This window comes from Bactrocera oleae, chromosome 3 (assembly GCF_042242935.1).
Source record: "Bactrocera oleae isolate idBacOlea1 chromosome 3, idBacOlea1, whole genome shotgun sequence".
NCBI lineage: Eukaryota > Metazoa > Arthropoda > Insecta > Diptera > Tephritidae > Bactrocera > Bactrocera oleae.
In genome coordinates, this window is record NC_091537.1 from 44,816,957 (window position 1) to 44,836,312 (window position 19,356).

General features: G+C 37.3%; 1 protein-coding gene across 1 annotated transcript in view; it reads right to left on the reverse strand.

The window, feature by feature from the left end:
* CarT (Carcinine transporter) overlaps positions 1–19,356 on the reverse strand; it is a 757,984-nt gene continuing 738,628 nt past the window's right edge. Inside the window, exons 8-9 of the mRNA XM_070106583.1 lie at positions 379–557; positions 1–312 (exon numbers count right to left, since the gene is read on the reverse strand). Coding sequence (XP_069962684.1) covers positions 108–312; positions 379–557 — 384 coding nt within the window. The 3' untranslated portion in view covers positions 1–107. The remainder of the gene's footprint in view (positions 313–378; positions 558–19,356) is intronic.

Genomic DNA, 19,356 nt, shown 5'->3' on the forward strand with positions numbered 1-19,356 from the left:
TTTTAATGCAAAAATAAATATTTTATTATTTTCTTATCTTATTTTCCTTTTGCTTATTACACATATTTCAATTTTATTGACATTATTATGATTTGATTTTAAACAGTTTAAATCCAATGGGTTAGCTGCATTGTTCCGTCAATATTTCTCTGAGTATCCATGACGCTCATTTGCCGCACTAAACGTTTTATTGAAGCTCCTTCAGACCGATCGATTGCTATCGGGTATTGATTTGATGATTTGGAGTCACTACTTATTTTGGAGGAAAGGACATGAAGGTTTTCGTACGATTCTTGTTTTGATACTAATTTCCTAAAAAGAAAAATATATAATTTCATTTGTAAAGCAAAATTATTACTTATTTAAATTTTACTTAACTGTGTTGAATAACAACTGAAACATCGCTTTATTGACCAATCCTTTCCGAAACTCTCGCCCTCCTCAAGAGTCTGAGGGAGCCGTTCATGAAGGGTTTCGGGTAATCTTAAACTTGTGAGCCCGCCAATCATTGATATTATCCCCATTATGACGAGAGGAAGTTTTAGATTATCTCTTCCCTACACAGAAAAATATGTAAAAGAAAATTAAATTTGGATAACAATTGCTTGCAGATATACTTTATGTATTGAATTATTGAAAAAGAAAAATATTATTCTAAAAGAAGATGCTTAATTTTTAGTCGGGAGAAAAAAATAAAAAGAAGAGACAGATTTTTAAATATACAATACGCTTACTTCAATTAATGCTCCAACTATTTCTGAAGAAGATATTATGTCCTCACGCTTCCTCAATAATACACTTTGGTGATTTCTAAGATATGTGGATTAAACTTATAATGGGTGAGACCCACGAGACCACGCAAAAATTTTCAAACCACAGATGTCTCTTTCTACTACGACGTACGGGTGGACAGAAAGTCAACCGGAATTCAGCTTATCTCGTCATACTGATCATATAAATATATTACGGCTAGGTGAATAAAATTATAATACACTTTATCAACATGTTGCGAGAGTTAGTGAGCACCGATCAATATTGCGGAATTCACGATTATAAGGATGCACAAGTCTTCAATTCCGGCTGATATTTATAAGCTTGTATCAATGATCAAAACAATGCCAAATGTGTCATTATACATTTCTAATAAATTCGTCTTCTGTTTTTTTTCTTGCTTTTGTTTAAGAAAATATTTGTATATGAAATCTTTACTCTTCTAACCTTATACTTTTTAAAGTGAAACTACTTTGCGCTCGGTGGGCTGTAATTCCAGTATCGAATAAAACGAAAAAGCGACAGGAAAAGAGTGGGGTTGGCGCGCGTGGTGGGGCAGTAGGACAGAAGGCGACATGGGAGAGAAACGAAAACGCGACAGGATCAGAGTAGGAAATTGAAGTGAAACTTCTTTGAGCTCGTTTGGCTGTAATTCCAATATCGATTGAAACGAAAAAGCGACAGGAAAAGGGAGGGGCTGGCGCGCATGGTGGGGCAGTCGGACAGAAGGAGACATGGGAGAGAAACGAAAACGCGACAGATTCGGAGTAGGAAATTGAAGTGTAACTTCTTTGCGCTCGTTGGGCTGTAATTCTAATATCGAATGTACGAAAAACCGACAGGAAAAGAGTGGGGTTGGCGCGCGTGGTGGGGCAGTAGGACAGAAGGAGACATGGGAGAGAAACGAAAGCGCGACAGATTCGGAGAAGGAAATTGAAGTGTAACTTCTTTGCGCTCGTTGGGCTGTAATTCTAATATCGAATGTACGAAAAAACGACAGGAAAAGAGTGGGGTTGTCGCGCGTGGTGGGGCAGTAGGACAGAAGGAGACATGGGAGAGAAACGAAAGCGCGACAGATTCAGAGTAGGAAATTGAAGTGAAACTTCTTTGAGCTCGTTTGGCTGTAATTCCAATATCGATTGAAATGAAAAAGCTACAGGAAAAGGGAGGGGATGGCTCGCAAAGATTTTCGGAGTAGGAAAAAACGAGAGTAGCATCCGTGGAGGGGCATTAGGCACGGTAGGTAACTCCACAATGAAGGTACGTGTACGCACAGAATATCGTACTATTGACCCGAGTATGGCGAGTTCTTATAGGAATTTATATGGGTGTTTAAATGAGATAAGCCACCTCTACATATACACACCACTCTACTCGGGGAAAACGGGCACACCCAAATGAAACACACCACACCGCACTTAACATTTGAGAACACTACACATGATGACACCACCACACTCAACCTCTGAAGACACCAACAAAAAGGACGGGATCATCGCTAAATCAGCATTCGCTTATTAGACAGCTAATACAGCGATCCTACACATTCGCAAAGATTCGCTTATCGTCTACGAGCCTGAGCGCCACCTCACCCCTTTCGTTTTCGTTCCGCCGCGTCGACTTTCAACGATCCAATTTAATTATATTGTCAAACTCTTTTATTTTATAATTAGCTCTTAATAAAATAAGATGGTCGTTTATTAATTATTATAATGTGTTAATATCTCGGTGGTGTTCACCAAAACACTTGTAGTACATACACATTCACCAAAACCTATAAAAACGAAAAAAGAAATTAAAAATAAGTTTATATAACTAAAGTGAAGAAAAAATTGAAGTGGCTAAGCGTTAATATATACATACATATGTATATAACAAGTGACTAAAAAGTGCGGTGCAGTGAACTGACATACATATACACTTAGAAGAAAACAAAAACAAAGTGTTAAATAGAAGAAAGTGTGGAGTGACACAAACATAACGGGCGCAAAAGAAAGCTTCATACGGGCGCGAATAGGAACAAAAAACAACAAAACATAATCACCTCAAAAGGACACAATAACAAACACACCAGCGTAAATTAGCACAGCGAAGCAGAAACTGGGAGAGAGCCACAACAGAAAAAGCATCTCACAAGTATACCATACACACATATGGTATACAATATCGTCCCCAAAACCCCTTGGCGGACCCCAAAGTGAGTCGTATCGACTCCTTTTAATATTTGTATATATCCTAATATTATATGTATGTTAAAGTTTATGCTTTTGCGGGTTAATTATTACATAAGCCCGCCTTAATAAAAGCAATAACAAAAAAGAGCGGTTTCCAAACTGTTTCAATATTTCGGTTTATTTTCCGGTAAAAACCGAAATACCGCGAACAGAGAAAATAGTTTGACAAAAAATATATAATCAAATATATTGCCTAACTGCTTACCGTTGTGTTTAAATACACAACATTATCTGTACAACAAAACAATTCAAGTATTTACTTGCATCTATTTCGACAATACCTCTTATACTTTATCAAGTATAAGCAGGATTGCGTAAAATAAGCAAAAGGACAAACATATAACAAAAATTAAAAGACAAAGAAAGGGAAACAAAAAAAATACAAACATACATATTTACTAAATTACATATTTTCATACATATAAGTACATACGGGAATACCTGCACATTATCAATTCTTTTCTCGCGCTCTCTCTGCGTATTGCGAACATACGTACGAACGTTTACATAAAATAATACGGGATAGAATTTGCTTATCTCTTGATACTCTACACTGGGAATAATTACATTAAATTTTAAAATAATTTCTAAAAATATACATATAAAATTCGCAAGTAATTTAACAGCGGTAAAGTAAAAACGAATTCACTGAATCAAAATTATTAAAAACAAAACACAAAAAAAAAAAATTTCCAACAACATACTTACATACATATGTTACATGTATTGATATACACAATTTTACATATATTCCTCATAGGCAATTATCCGGCAATACCCCTTGTTCTTTGGCAAACAAAAACAAGCAGGATTGCATACAAAAAGAAGCGCATTGATCTTTAAAACGAGCTCTCAATTGCAAAAGAACATAACTGCGTACAAACACGTTCATATTAGAGTGTACCTACATTCTTTAACGTAAGGATATAAAAGGTATTAATAATTAAAAGTGCGGTTTCATGAAAAAAAATTTATATGTAATAATAACAATAATAATATTGCATGTAAATACGAAACTGTCTTCATCAACGTTTTAACAATATAATATAAGTAACAAATACTTATTTAATCTTTTATAATAGTAGAAACTGAGTCATCAGATCTATCACAAAATTTTAAAACCTCGGTTTTCGCCAATTATATAAAGTCATCAGATCTACCACAAAATTTTAAAACCTCCGCTTTCGCCAATTATGTAAACTGCTTAGACCAGTCTGAAGCTACAAAAGCTATGATCTCCGGTCAATTAAAGCTAATAAAAGCTGTTGCACCTACTCCACATTCGAGAGTAGAGCTGCCACAAATTCAAAGTCAAGAGGCAAGTTCATGCATCCATCTCGAGGTGCCCGCATGAGACACAGACATATTCAATGGAGGTTATAAAGATTATACGTCCTTCCATGTTTCAGCCGTATACATTAACCATCGAAAATAATCAAAATCGCAAAATTTTTATCACTTCCGATACAAAACTAAAGTTCAAGCAGGCGCAATAGTAAAACAGTTCGCACTAAATAAAGACAATTTCAATTTGGCATGGGAAGCTCTAAAATCCAGATATGAAAACGAGGGAATATTGGTCCATAAACAAGTAACGACACTAATAAACTTGCTTAAAATTCAAAAAGAAAAAGTGAAGAATTTATAAGACTACAATCCACTGTTTCAAATTGTTTGTCGGTTTTGTCGACACAGAATATTCCCAGACAGCGGGTCCCTATACTGGTAAACATATGCACCGCCGCATTACCAGAAAAATCGTTACTTTTATGGGAGAAATCGCTCTCATCACGAAAGAAATGACCTACGTGGCAACAAATGAAAGACTTTCTAACTATCCAGTACGAAAGGGTAGACACAAAAATTATTAAAACCAAAAACTATCGAAATTACCTCAATAGAAGCTTAGTGAACGAAATAATTTTGTCAATTGTTTCTATTGTCATCAAAGACACCACTCAATGCTTCATTACAGCACATATCCCAGCCTCAAACCTCAAAGCAGCGCTTATAAGAAAAAAACCACGGGTTTAGTTGCAACAGCAAATCCCGAAGTGCGAAATCCCGAAAATTGCCAAGAAGCACCATGTTGTTCAAACGCTTTAAAAACACAAGGGTATTACTAGCCACAGTAGTCATCTCCATCGAAGATCGCGGACAACTCTACAAACATAGAGCCCTAGTAGACCAAGGATCACAACGAACCTTCATAGCGTCTAGGGTCCAAAATAGGCTAAACTTTCCATCAAAACAATAGAATTTTATAATTACGGAAATGGGCGGAAGAGTAGTCCAAAACTCAAAAACAATCTACCCCATTACCCTAATTTCCCCCCAAGCGGAAAGGCACGTCAAAGCAGAAGTTATAGTTTTACCGCAACTTACAAATAAGCTTCTAAGCTATCATACAAATAGCAAGCATTGACAAAAGGTTTCAAACCAGAAGCTAGCAGATTCCAACTGCAATATAATAGTAGGCAGCGACCTTATACCGCAAATAATGCTTGAAGGTGTTGAAAATATTTCAACGACCCTTCTAGCCCAAAATACTATATACGGTTGGATTCTAGGTAGACTAGTTACTGAACCAGTTTCCATATCAACAACTCAAGTTGACGGAAATTCAAAATAATACCTTAATTCACGATTAAGAAAACTTGGGGAGTTAGAAAAATGCTCCCTCATATCAATTACATCCCCAGAAGATCAGTATTGTGAAAACTTCCACAAAGCCACAACTACTCTATCAAATAATGGCCGCTACGTCGTACGACTACCACTAAAGCAACAACTTTCCAACACTCCACAAATTGGCACAAAAGACCAAGTCAGAGCTGCTTCTGACAACCCCAGTGTTAAAAACACAAATATTATATATATAATTCAACCAAATGATCCAAATATATTACAAAATATTCCAAAAGAAAATTTGTTGTGCTCTAATTTCATTAAATTCGAAAAGGGCAGTACAACAAAAATGAAGGAGATCCAATGAAATGCGATATTTGACCAGTTTTCATATCTCACTGAGCCAATATCCGCGTTATCCGCAACAACAATTTCGCCCTCGCGGGATGGCTTTCGCCAATTATGACACAAGCGAAAATCCAATTCTTCTTCACTTAGAAAAATGGTCACAATTCTCAAACAATCTTAACGATATCCGAAGCTACCGATTTTTGGCCACAATCGCCCATTTCCATACATATTATCGTCCACAACATACGAGTAATTGTCCTAGAAAGTCCAAAAATCGACACCTCTCTTACTATAGTGCCGCATAGTTGCCAAAATTGTCATAATCAACTAATAATTCAAAATTACAGTTAAGGGATCAACATACTTCCAATGTGATACAGTGACGCACCCAGACTTACAAAAAGCAAAGGTCGCACTTATCGCATCTATTTAAGCACTAATCATATGGGTAGGATATGGGAAACACTTGTGAAAGTTGCAAATCTCTTCAAAAAAGTGAGCGAACATCACAAATCTCACTCTAGCAAGATCCCTCATTCTGGCCATATCTGAGCCAGGCGTGGAGTCGCTACGGTTAGCGACCGGTAAAGAAATTTTAAACAATCAATACAAATAATAAAACTATAAAAGAAACAACCGCAAATACAGTAAGTACGAAAAGCAAATACATCCTCAAAACCCGTAAAATAAAGTTACATATCTTTTGCATGCACAGCAAAATGCATACCAAATATGCCTTCTGCCCATACAGATAAATATGGATATAACTCTTTCACCAATATAAGCATATACCTGTAATACTAGGCAAAACATTCGACTAGGGGGCCCAGGATGTTTAAATGAGTTAAGCCACCTCTACATATACACAAGACTCTACTCGGGTAAAACGGGTACACCCTAATGAAACACACCACACCGCACTCAACATTTGAGAACACTAAACATGATGACACCACCACACTTAACCTCTGAGTAAAACATACACGAAGACACCTAACAAAAAGGACGGGATCATCGCTAAATCAGCATTCGCTTATTAGACAGCTAATACAGCGATCCTACACATTCGTAAAGATTCGCTTATCGTCTACGAGCCTGAGCGCCACCTCACCCTTTTCGTTTTCGTTCCGCCACGCCAACTTTCAACGATCCAATATAATTATATTGTCAAACTCTTTTATTTTATAATTTGTTATTAATAAAATTAGATGGTCATTTATTAATTATTATAATGTGTTAATATCTCAGTGGTGTTCACCAAAATAGTATATATACATTTAAATAATGGATATTAGCTATGTTGTAAAGTATCCCTAGCACGTGTCGTCAATCGTGCAGCATTTGTTGTTTATCGAGGTTTTATAGTGTTTCTAAATGTTCGAGGTTATATAGAAAAGTAAGTAGTACTATTAAATAGTGTAAATATTAATCAGAACTGTAAATCATGCCTAAATCAAATGCTCATCCGTGTAAAGAATACAGAGATCGACTGCGTGCTAAACTAAATAAAGTGAAGAAAACCCCTAAAATAGTACTGACCGTGTCCGGGATTATAGAGCAAGGAAGAGGGCTATCAATTTACAACCACCTCCGAACCTTTCACTGGCAGAAGAAATCGAACAGACCGATAATTTGGGCGATGGTAATGAGCCTTCGGCGCCGTTAAACGCTCCAATAGATGTTCCACATGTTGATGCAGACATCCCATGGATATCAACAAGGAAGGATGACGTGAGAGGCATAACAGTGAACCCTGACCTCCCTTGCAAAGACTTCACTCGATACATAAGGAATTCGATAAAAAATTCAAAAATAATTCTTTCGGTTTTCCTTGCTCCATCTGTGATCGATTGTAGTTCCAAGAGGATTTGAGAGCTCTAGACAATCAACATAGTGAGATTTTACTTTACAAATTCCTGCCCATCTTTCACCCCTCGATTTGGTATCAGCAAGACTGACGGACAATATATATATGGACAGATCTTCAACGTTCCAGTTGAAGCAGATACAGTGGGGAAACATCTTCCACGACATATTGATGACGATCATTGCATCAATGAGCACATCAGTTCAGTTATTTGAGTGCTCTCATCAACAAGAGAAAAATTAAAGATTGGCTGCAGCATCTAATAACGACACCACTATATCAACTGTATGACATCAAAGTTGATGACTAATTTTTTAACAATAGAGCCAATGAGAGCTCGAGAAGAAATCAGCGAAGACATTACCATCGAATAGAGTATGCTTGCCCAACAACAGACTTTGCTGTGGAATGATGACAAATATTTGCGAATTGCACCAGGAGAGATTAATGTTCCACAAAGTGTACTCTTTGATGAACACGCTGAAGAGCTCTCATTTCCTTCAATCTATTGTGGCCAATTCCGAACCTACAAGGAAGAAGTGCGAGTAACATCGTTCATGATAGCAACAAGTAAATTGAGGCGCTCTGATCAACGTGGAGTTACACCTTACCACCTGTTCTACATGGCTATAAAAATCATGAGAATCAGAGTCGTGATAGTTTTTGCATAAACATAACTCGCCGGCTGATTGAATCGGAAGAGTATGTAAACAATTGTATCGAGAGTAATCTCGCTTTTCTGCGTACTATCCCCGATTCTGCTTGGTATTGGGCTCAACAAAAAAGGGATATCTTCGCTATGATCCGGCAATTGGGGAACCCACCATATTCCTCCCTGTGAATGTCCACGAGATCGGGTGGGAGAAGCTATTACAACTTTTATATATATTGAAAAATAATGGGGCTTAAATACCAGCAGACATTGCTGCACAGTTGAATTTCATTGAAAAGGGTACCCTAATTAATGGGGACGCAGTGACTTGTGCTTTATACTTCAACAAATTGGTGAATGTGCTGATGACTATTTTGCAGTCTAAGAAGAATAGCCTTTTATCCAGGCCAGTATCGTGTAGTCCATTATTTTAAATCCTCATGCTCATATTTTTTTTGGCTAGACAATGCACCAGAAGATCCACTTGTGAGTGATAAAGAGAAAGCTATAGACTTGATTGACAAATTATCTTCAGTATCACTCCATCGCGAGTTTTTGTAAAAAGACAACTATCTGAAAAATGGATCAACGCGTTCAACCCCTTCATTTTCAACGTCTTGAAATCGAATATGAATATTCAATTCATGACTGATGAATATTCATGTGCACAATCTGTTGTTGAATATGTTAACAAAACCAACAGAGGGGTGAGTAATTTACAAAGGCAGATTATAACGCTCATAGATGAGCACCCGGAATTTGACATCGTAGAGATAACCAGAAAAATTAGTGTAGATGTTCTCAACACCGTTGAAATTTCGAGTCAGGAGGCTGTCTGGTATTTACTACAAGAAGCAATGTCCAACAGCTCAGCCTCAATTGTCTACATTCCATATACGAGAATGAGTCGAAGATTAAATTGATATATGGAAAGAGAACTGGTTCACTGGCCTGAAGAACTGGAAAATACAGCATTTGCTCAGTTTATCGCTAATTATACACAATCTCCCCGAGGAGGATGGATTCAAAGAAATGAGCCACACGTAATACGTTATAGGAATTATGATTATAACGAGTATAAGCGTGAGATGGTCACATTAAATCTGCCATTCAGGAATATAAATAGCAAATCCCTGCTGACATGAAATTCATCGAAATACATGATGAAGATGAACAAACGATTTGCAGCCACCCGTAAAAAAACACACTAATTGCTAAGGAAATTCGAATGTTTTTTATTTAATGGGAAGTACAATCGATACAATTAAGTTCTGAATATAACATCATTCAAATGGCCTCCACGACTTCTTTTGCAGGAACGAATTCAATGAATCCAATTTTCGAGTACTTTTTTCACTAAATCAAATCGTATGTCATGAATAGCACGTTCAATATTGCCATCTACAGCTTCAGGAGAGTCTGGTTTATTGCCAAAGGCTAATAATTTCAAATAACTTGGAGGCTATTTAATGTCACAATTTCTTGAAATTATCGAATCTCCGAACTTTTCCGGCAATAATTTGGTTGTTGCACATGCTGTGTGGCACGTAACACCGTCTTGTTGAAACCAGATCTTGTCAAGATCAACTTTGCCATAAAAAGTTGGTTATCATCGATCTATACCGCTCTCCAGATCAAAAACCATACCAAACTGTCAGTTTAGGTGAATGTAATGGGTGCTCTTTAATAATTTGTGGACTTTCTTCGCACAAGAATCGACAGTTCTGTTTATTTACCTCACGAATAGCGAGCACATTACGACCATAAAATGGCAAAAACGTAAAGTTGCAATTGGAGAACGAATATTTGATCATAAAACTGGATAATTTGTAAACGTAGTTCTTGCGTATATCTTTCCATGATGAAATTGTAAACATTAAACGGAGCGAACACAACGCAAAAAAAAATTACAGATCAGGACATAATAAAAATGACCAAAACGATACTTAGAAATCATATCATTCCTATTGGAAAACCCGATACTTGTTAGTTCCCTTTCAGTATCTAATGCAAATTTTCTTAATAAGGTTTTTTTTAAATTTGCGGTTTTTCTATGCTAGTTATTTCAGCTGATGATTCAAGGTCCACTACAAACTGTTGACAAACCTATGTTTTCTACAAAACTCTGCCCTGAATATTTTGTTTAATTCAAAGAAATCGTTCTTTTCCTTCTAAGCCAATATGACTTCAAGTCTATTAGAAACATGAAAAAATAGTCAAAAAATCGAATGTAGGCTCTTAAAACTTTTTTTCGTAAGTATTTGTCAATATATGTACAATAGTTCATTCTAGTAGATTTGGCATATGTAACACTTTGCAGATTTAGTTTCAGTTAAGACATGGTCGACTTTGCCACCACCACAGCTAGTTGCGGTATACAATCGATATATAACTTTCGGTTGGGAGCTGTTTTGAATTCAGTGGGAGTCAATTCTTGAAACAAAATATGCATTTAAGCAAGAACTTACACGTGCATACATGCACACACATATAACCAAGACAACACAAAACACTTGGTAGAAACACAAGAATAACACAGAGGGACAATTGGTGGCAGCTGAATTTAATTATATAGACCAAGAAACTATTATCTAATATTAAAAAAAAATATTTAATTTGATGGCAAACGAGGCATCACAACTTTTTGTCTAACTCAAATCAACACATTAAGAACAACTAAGGAAGGGCTAAGTTCGAGTGTAACTAAATATTTTATAGGTTAATAATTAACATACATATTTATTTGAATAAAGTTCAATCTCCTCTGTCACAATTCGATTGCTGACACATTTCCGTTTGTTCCAAATTTAATTATTTACCTTTCTCACAATATTTACTTAAAGTGCTGACGATATGTCTACATTGAATGCACCTCAAATAGCTCACGTTGCATTCAATGTGATGATTGCTGTTCGATAGTTATAATATTAAGTATTTAGTAAGTAAACATTCAATTATCAATTAACAGTCCGAATAAGAAGACATATTCTAAGCAAAAATATTTTACTATAGTAAAAATTAAGAACGTGAAAAAAAATATTTTACCAAGCAAATAAAAATTAAAATATGTGTATAGTTTTTTATTAAAACCAATTCTAAATACTATTATGGCTAATCTGAACAACCTAATAAAACCACCTGTTCTTAACACTCCTAACTCCGACCCAATCAAAAACCAAACCCATCAGTAGAGCCACACAATTTCCAAATGAATGCCGAATTATGGAATAGGATAGCTTTTATTTGTGCACAACAGTGTAGGAGTATTGTACAATCTATAATAAACCAAAACGCAGACCTAAATCAACGGAAATGACAAAACCATAGAGGAAATATATAGGGACAATTAAAACGAGTTAGACAAAATACCGGACATAGTAAGAAGTTTGAGAGAATTTTCTGGAAACCCTTCCGAGTTTAACTCCTGAAAAAAAAGTGTCGCTAGGGTACTACAAATCATCAACTCAATGAGGGGACTCCAAAATACTATGGAATTCTAAGCGTAATTAGGAATAAAGTAATAGAAAATGCAGAGATTGCATTGAAGTCGTATAATACGCCACTAAACTGGAATAGTATAGTAAGATGTTTGATATATTGTGCTGATAAACGTGACTTAGGCACACTGGAGTACCAAATGACTTCACTTATCCAAGGAAGAATATTCAAACCTTTTATCAACAAGTCTATTCGCACCTATCCTTGATTTTGAATAAAAGTGACTGCATGGAAATGGGGAAAGAGTCTTTGCAATTTTTGACTCAGACATATCGAGATAAAGCTCTTGATACTTTTATAAGAGGCTTAAACGGAGACCTACCGAGACTCCTAGGCATTCGTGAACGTGAATCATTGCTTGAAGTTGGAATACCATCAAGATAGATCAGAGTACGCGAATAAACACCAAAACCATAAACATCGTCAGCAGCCACCACTTCCTTCAATGCGTAATTTAAACACACAAAATTATAATAGACAGTTAACGATTCTAAACAAAACGAAAACCCTTGTTTTTGCCAACTCAGTCTCTGGCGACATTCAAATCACACTTCAAACATTTGCGAATCTATTTAATTTACCCCATCATCCTATTAAATTTTATATTTTACCCTTTTTAAAATCATTTCATAGTATCAAAATGAAATTTAGAACTAGTCATATGGATGAGGTTTAAAAATCTCAATTAGCAGAAATTATAATCATCCCAATTTATTCAAAGACCCTAATCAAAAACTTACATTTACTTCTCGAATCAAAGGTGAGATTCGAACCACATCTGACTCACTGATATATTGCAAATCATATCCTTACCCCATGGCAATCAAAAACGAAGTTGGAAAGCATATAAATGAACTTTTAAGCGATATATAATGCACCCGTCTGGATTGTCCCGAAAAAACTTTACGTATGCGGCTTAATAAAATTCAGAATGGTCATTGACTACAGGAAGCTGAATGCGATCACTGTAGCCGATAGATACCATATTTCGGAAATTAACATAGTTGTTGCAAATTTCGGAAAAAATTAGTACTTTTCAGTGGTACACCTAAATAGTAGTTTTCACCAAATTGCGGAAAATTTGAAATCGTCCGACTTCCATTCGGAATAAAAAACTAGCCATCAATTTTCCAACGTATTTTAGACTATGATTTAAGAGACCACATAGGTAAAATTTGCTATGTGTACATATATAACATAATTTTATTTTCCAAAACTGAAAAAAACACAAAATATTTGAAACATTAGAATCCGCAACCACCAAACTACTAAATACAGCTCGACACGAGTGAATTTTTTAAAACAGAAATTGAATTTCTACGATTTATTGTAGGAACCGAGGGAATAAAAGCTAACAAAAAAAAGGAAAAGCAATAGCCCAACTGCAACCCCCAAAAACTCTAAAAGATTTAAGAAGTTTTCTAGGCATGCCAGGTTATTATAGGCGCTTCATCCAAGATTACGCGAAACTTGCCATGCCCCTGACATCCCTTTTAAGAGGGTAGAAAGGGTGCATTTCAAAAAATGCCTCCAAAATTCAAAAATATCTTCAGACCAGAATGCTCTGGATACATTTCAAAAATTAAAAAACTCGTTAGTCTCTAGTGATATAGTTCTCTCGATGTTGTTTCGAGTTAACGACAGCTGCTTCCGACTACACAATCCGCGGAGGCTTATCGCAAAACAAAAAGCCTAAAACCTTTCTTTCGCGAACACCAAGTAAAACCGAAGAAAATTATGCCACCAATGAGAAAGAAAAGTTGGCTATAATTTGGTCGTTAAATTCGCTGGGAAATTATCTGTACGGATCCTGAAGGGTAATCATATTCATAGACCACCAACTTTGGACTCTTAGTAGTAAAAATACTAACAGCAAAATGAAGAGATGGAAAGCTTTCTTTGAAGAATATGATTATGAACTCAGATATCAACCCGGTAAAACAAACGTTGTAGCATATCTACAACCTAGACCACACCAATCGTCCTAATAAACCACAATCCCAACAGACACCAATTCCACAAAGTCCTGGAGAAATCGTCCATACATTACTCCACCGAAGGGAATCTTTCACTATCAGCAATAGACATATTCTCAATATACGCTTTAGTCAAAATTTTAAAATTTAGGGCAATAGAAGATTTTAAATAACCGTTAAAAGAATTAGTTTTAGCTTTTGATATCCCTAAGTCCATAGTCATAGATAATGCAAAATTCTTAAATTCCGTATCAATAAATTTTCTTTTTAAAGCTCAATTTCGAATCCTACACTACACCACCCTACTCTAGTTCAGTTAATGGTCAAATAGAAATTTCAATCTACTCTTTCAGAAATTATGAGATGCTTAAAACCAGACGAACTGCATACTACTTTTCATGATTTCACTCCACCACCCCAATAGGCACAAAATAAACATTTATATACCAGGAGAAAAACTTTTGTCAAAATTAACAAAAGACTAGGTTCAAAACTAACTCCAAGGTATAAAAAGGAAGTTATCAAAGAAGATAGAAACTCCACTGTTTTAACAATGACAGGCAGAACTGTTAAAAGTAATATTAAAAGGTAATAAATTACCTTTACCAATTAATAGTGGTACAGTAAAAATTAAGCAAGAAACTTTTACTATTTTACATTAAATAGATCTGCCAACGTACGCAATATCCGTATCCAATATTCATACAAGTATAACACCCACTATAAAAAAGAGCAATAAATGCCATAGATACTATTTGGAAATATGTCGCAGGATCTCCAGACCACGACGACTTCGAAATGATAGCTAGTAACATAAATGCCAGTGCCTATAGTTGTCCTTCTACCAAAAATATCAGTCACAAAGAAATCTCAAACGAGTATACCATTTGACTTTGCGAGAGTTTAAATGTTCGGTTACATCCGAACTTAGCCCTTCCTTACTTGTTATTAATCGAATTTATTTTAAAAACGATTACAAGTATAAGTATGAATTTATGTATATTTATATTTTTACGTATATTATTATTATATAATATTACGGAAATAAGTCATAAGTGCATCAGTATTTTTCAATACAAATTAAGCAAAATATTAATTATAATATATATATATTATGAGCCCTCACTTAACACGCCTCTGTACATGGTGGCAAGCCAACGAAATAACGGCGAGTTCGCGCGGACATGTGTTGTTGAAAAAAAACTAAATGACGACTTTGTCGACAAACACACATATATACAAACTGGAGATATGTCCTACAGTGACATACTGAGAGCGGTCAAAAAGGATGGAAACAGGAAACAGCTCGGAGAAAACGTGTCGAGGATAGGAAAGACTGCCAAGGGAGAGATGTTGCTCGAGCTAAGAAGAGCACAAACAGGGAGTATCCATGAATACCGGAAGGAAATAGACAGGATATTAGGAGACCAGGCGCAGACTAGAGCTGTGACTCATGAGTTAACTATTGAAATTCGCGATTTGGACGAAATCACAACGAAGGATGACATAGTCGAGGCCATTCGCTTACAAATTAAAGAAATGAATCTCTTCTGCGTCGATTCAATAAAACATGTAAAGATGGCATACGCAGGTACACAGAAGGCGGAGATAAGTATCCCAGTGCAACAGGCATGGCACCTACTAGGCGCACAAAAATTCAAGATTGGCTGGGTAGTATGTAGAGTTCGAGAAAAAGTAAACGTAAAAAAGTGTTACCGATGCTTTGAATTCGGGCATGTCGCAAAAATGTGCTCGAACCCTGATGACAGGAGTAAATGTTGCATGAAATGCGGAGAAACTGGACACTATGCGAAGGACTGTCGTAAAGAGCCACTCTGTGTCTTGTGTAAAAGCAAAGGAAGAGCGAGTACGAACCATTAAATTGGGAGCCGGAGATGTCCCATTTTCTTAGAAGCCTGCCAAAAGAAAAGGAAATGAAAATATTACAGATCAACCTAAACCACTGCGAAGCCGCACAAGAACTGTTGACGCAAACCGTGTACGAAAGGAACGTCGATGTTGTAATAATATGTGAGCAATACAAAAACCTGAGCTCTGATTCGTGGGTTTCTGATAGCACCAAAAAAGCAGCAATCTGGACCTGTGGTGATAAAATGATGCAGGACAAACCACTGACACATAAATCCTTCTACACGAGAGTAAAAATCGGCGGAATACACTTTTACAGTTGTTACTTGCCACCAAGCCTTCCACAGTCGGTTTTCGAAAAGGTTCTCGATGAGTTGGTTGGGGATGCCCATGCAACCAAACCAAACATAATAGCAGGAGACTTCAATGCATGGGCCTTAGAATGGGGAAGCAGAAGCACAAACCAGCGAGGACATGCGTTACTGAAAGCCTTCGGGCTACTTGATATTGTCCTGTTAAACACAGGGTTTAGGAACACATTCGAAAAAAATGGTCGTGGTTCCATTATTGACATAATGTTTGTCAGTAAATCTCTGGCACGAACGGAAGAGAGGCAGGTGTGTGACACGTACACACACAGTAACCATTTCGCAATTATAATAGATGTAAGCAACTGCTCCGTAAGACAAAGAAGAGGTGCACGTGTAAAAAAGGTACAAGCTAAATGGTGGAAGGAAAACACAATCGATGAGGATTTGTTCAAACTCGTATTGAATGAAGACATACCCGTTTTAGAAGACACCAACCAACAGGCTAAGTTGCTTGTTCAACATATCTGGAGAGCCTGTGACGCCGCCATGATTCGAAGGAAACAAAACCCCAAACAAAAGCCAGTATACTGGTGGAATAATGATATCCAACAATTGCGAGCTGATTGTAATAAAGCGAGGTGACAGAACCAGAGAAGTACAGGCACGGCAGGTCAAGATTGTTTACGTGAAAACTTCAAGGCCAAACGCAAGCAACTAAAAAAAGCTATTAAAAATAGCAATGCTGTGTGTTTTAAAGAGCTTTGTAATAAACTCGATGAAAATCGAGAGTACTAAAGGAAAAGCGCCAACCTACCCAGCCCTATTGAAAAGTGTTGTGGAAACACTCTTTCCAACACAGCCCACGCGAGAAGAAGAGCGGTTTCTCCCCGTAGAATCAGACCGCATAGCTATACCAGTAGTTACCGATATGGAGGTTATAAATGCTGCTACACGTTTCGGCAATGCTAAAGCACCGGGCCTGGATGGCATCCCAAATCGTGCTCTGAAGATTGCACTAAAGCAAAATCTAAAATGCTTCCCCCAGCTATATACGAAGTGCTTAACCGATGGTACTTTCCCAAAAATATAGAAAAAAAAACGTTTGGTCTTAATACAGAAGCCAAACAAAACAGTTGGGGATCCTAGTGCATATCGACCACTGTGCATGATAGACACAATTGGGAAAATTCTGGAGCGGTTGATCTGTGAACGTCTTGAAGCACACCTGGAAGAGGTTTAAGATGGCTTATCTAGCAACCAATACGGGTTTCGCAGGAAGCGCTCGACTATCGACGAAATCAAGAAGCTGACCGAAAATAGCAGATAAAGCAATTGAAGGTACTAGGTGGATGCATGGCACAAAAGAATACTGCGCAATCATCACTTTCGACGTGAAAAATGCGTTTAATGCAGCATACTGGCCACACATAATACGAGCCTTAGAGAACCTCAATACTCCGGTATATTTATTGCGGATTATAAGATGTTACTTGTCCGACAGGCTGTTGTTATACGACACTGAGGAGGGGGTGAAAAGTTATGCAGTAACTGGGGGAGTTCCACAAGGCTCTGTTTTGGGCCCAATGTTATGGAATATCTTATACGATGGAATATTGCGCCTCCCCTACCAAAAAAAGCAAAAATAATTGGATATGCGGATGACATTGCTGTGGCAATAGTAGCAAAAGAGCTGCACCAAATCCAAAGCGTTTGTGTAGCTACGTCTCAGAAAATTAAAAACTGGCTCGACGCGTCAAAACTTCAGCTGGCGGGGCAGAAGACAGAAGCAGTCCTGATCTCGAGCAGAAAAAAACTAGAGACCATTACTCTGAACATTGACGGGCATGAAATTAGAACTCAGCCATCTCTAAAGTACCTGGGTGTCATAATCGATGCGAGACTCAACTACAAGATGCATCTTTAAAAAACCTGCGAAAAAGCTTCCCGAGTGATTTCGGCACTAGCGCGAATTATGGCTAACATAGGTGGACCAAATCAAGCGAGAAGGTTACTTTTAGCAAAAGCCAGCCAATCAGTTATGTTGTATGCGGCAGCCGTATGGGCACAAGCGCTGACCCCTAAAATATTTGCCAAAATGATGATTTCAATGTTCAGACTAAGCGCCATCAGAGTAGCCAGTGCATTCCGCACAGTACGCAAGAAGCTGTTAGCATTATATCCGGTATAATGCCACCAGATATAATGGCACTTGAGCTCAAACGAATATACGATACCAGCAAAATACTCGGCAGGTCATTGGCATTAGAGGAACAAAAAGAAAAAAGACGAAAGAGTCTAAACGAGTGGCAAAACCGTTGGGACGAAACAACCAAAGGGCGGTGGACGCACCGGCTTATCAAAAATGTGAAAACCTGGGTGGAAAGAAAGCACGGACAAACGGACTTTTATATGACGCAATTATTAACTGGCCATGGCTGCTTTAGAGAGTACCTGTACAAGTATGGCCATGATAACGGAGTGACGTGTTCCTTTTCTGGTAATAGTAATCAGAATGCTCTACACATTTTTTTCTATTGCCCGCGATATAATGTGGAAAGGACCTTGCTAGAACAACAGATAGCAGAACCCGTATCACCGAATAACTTAGTACCACATATGCTGCGGTCTGAGCAGGTGTGGCGCGCCGTAAAAGACCTGGCCGCAAAAGTTCTAATAGAGCTGAGAAGAGCAGAACGGCTGCGAAAGAGAGAAATGAGAGCAATAGATAGTACACTGAGATGGAAGAGCCCATAGGCTAAGCTAACCTTGCGAAGAAATACTTTACGGTAGTCCCGTAAGGCACATACGAAGCTGACGGAATTAAGGGTTTAGCACGTAGGCGTACCGCTGCGCGAGTTCGGCATATTAAAAAATATGGACCGGGCGTGGTCCCGAAAGAGGTGCACTTACCGTACGGTATGAATCGTGCATGCTGTCACTTGTGGCAGTATCTTTCAGAAGATTCCCCCTTCCCACCCGCAAATAATACAAACATTGTTCTACAAAAACAATAATCGTCACAAGTCAATATGTCAGCCAAATAGCCGAATCCCGAATTTATAGTATATCACACAACAACGTACACATTCCCTTTGCGTATCGTGCATCTGCAGACCTGAGCCGGACAGTTCCATTTTTTCTTAGAATCTAAGGCATTTCTATACACTTTTCTTTCTGCGCTGCGTTGCAAGTGATTGTT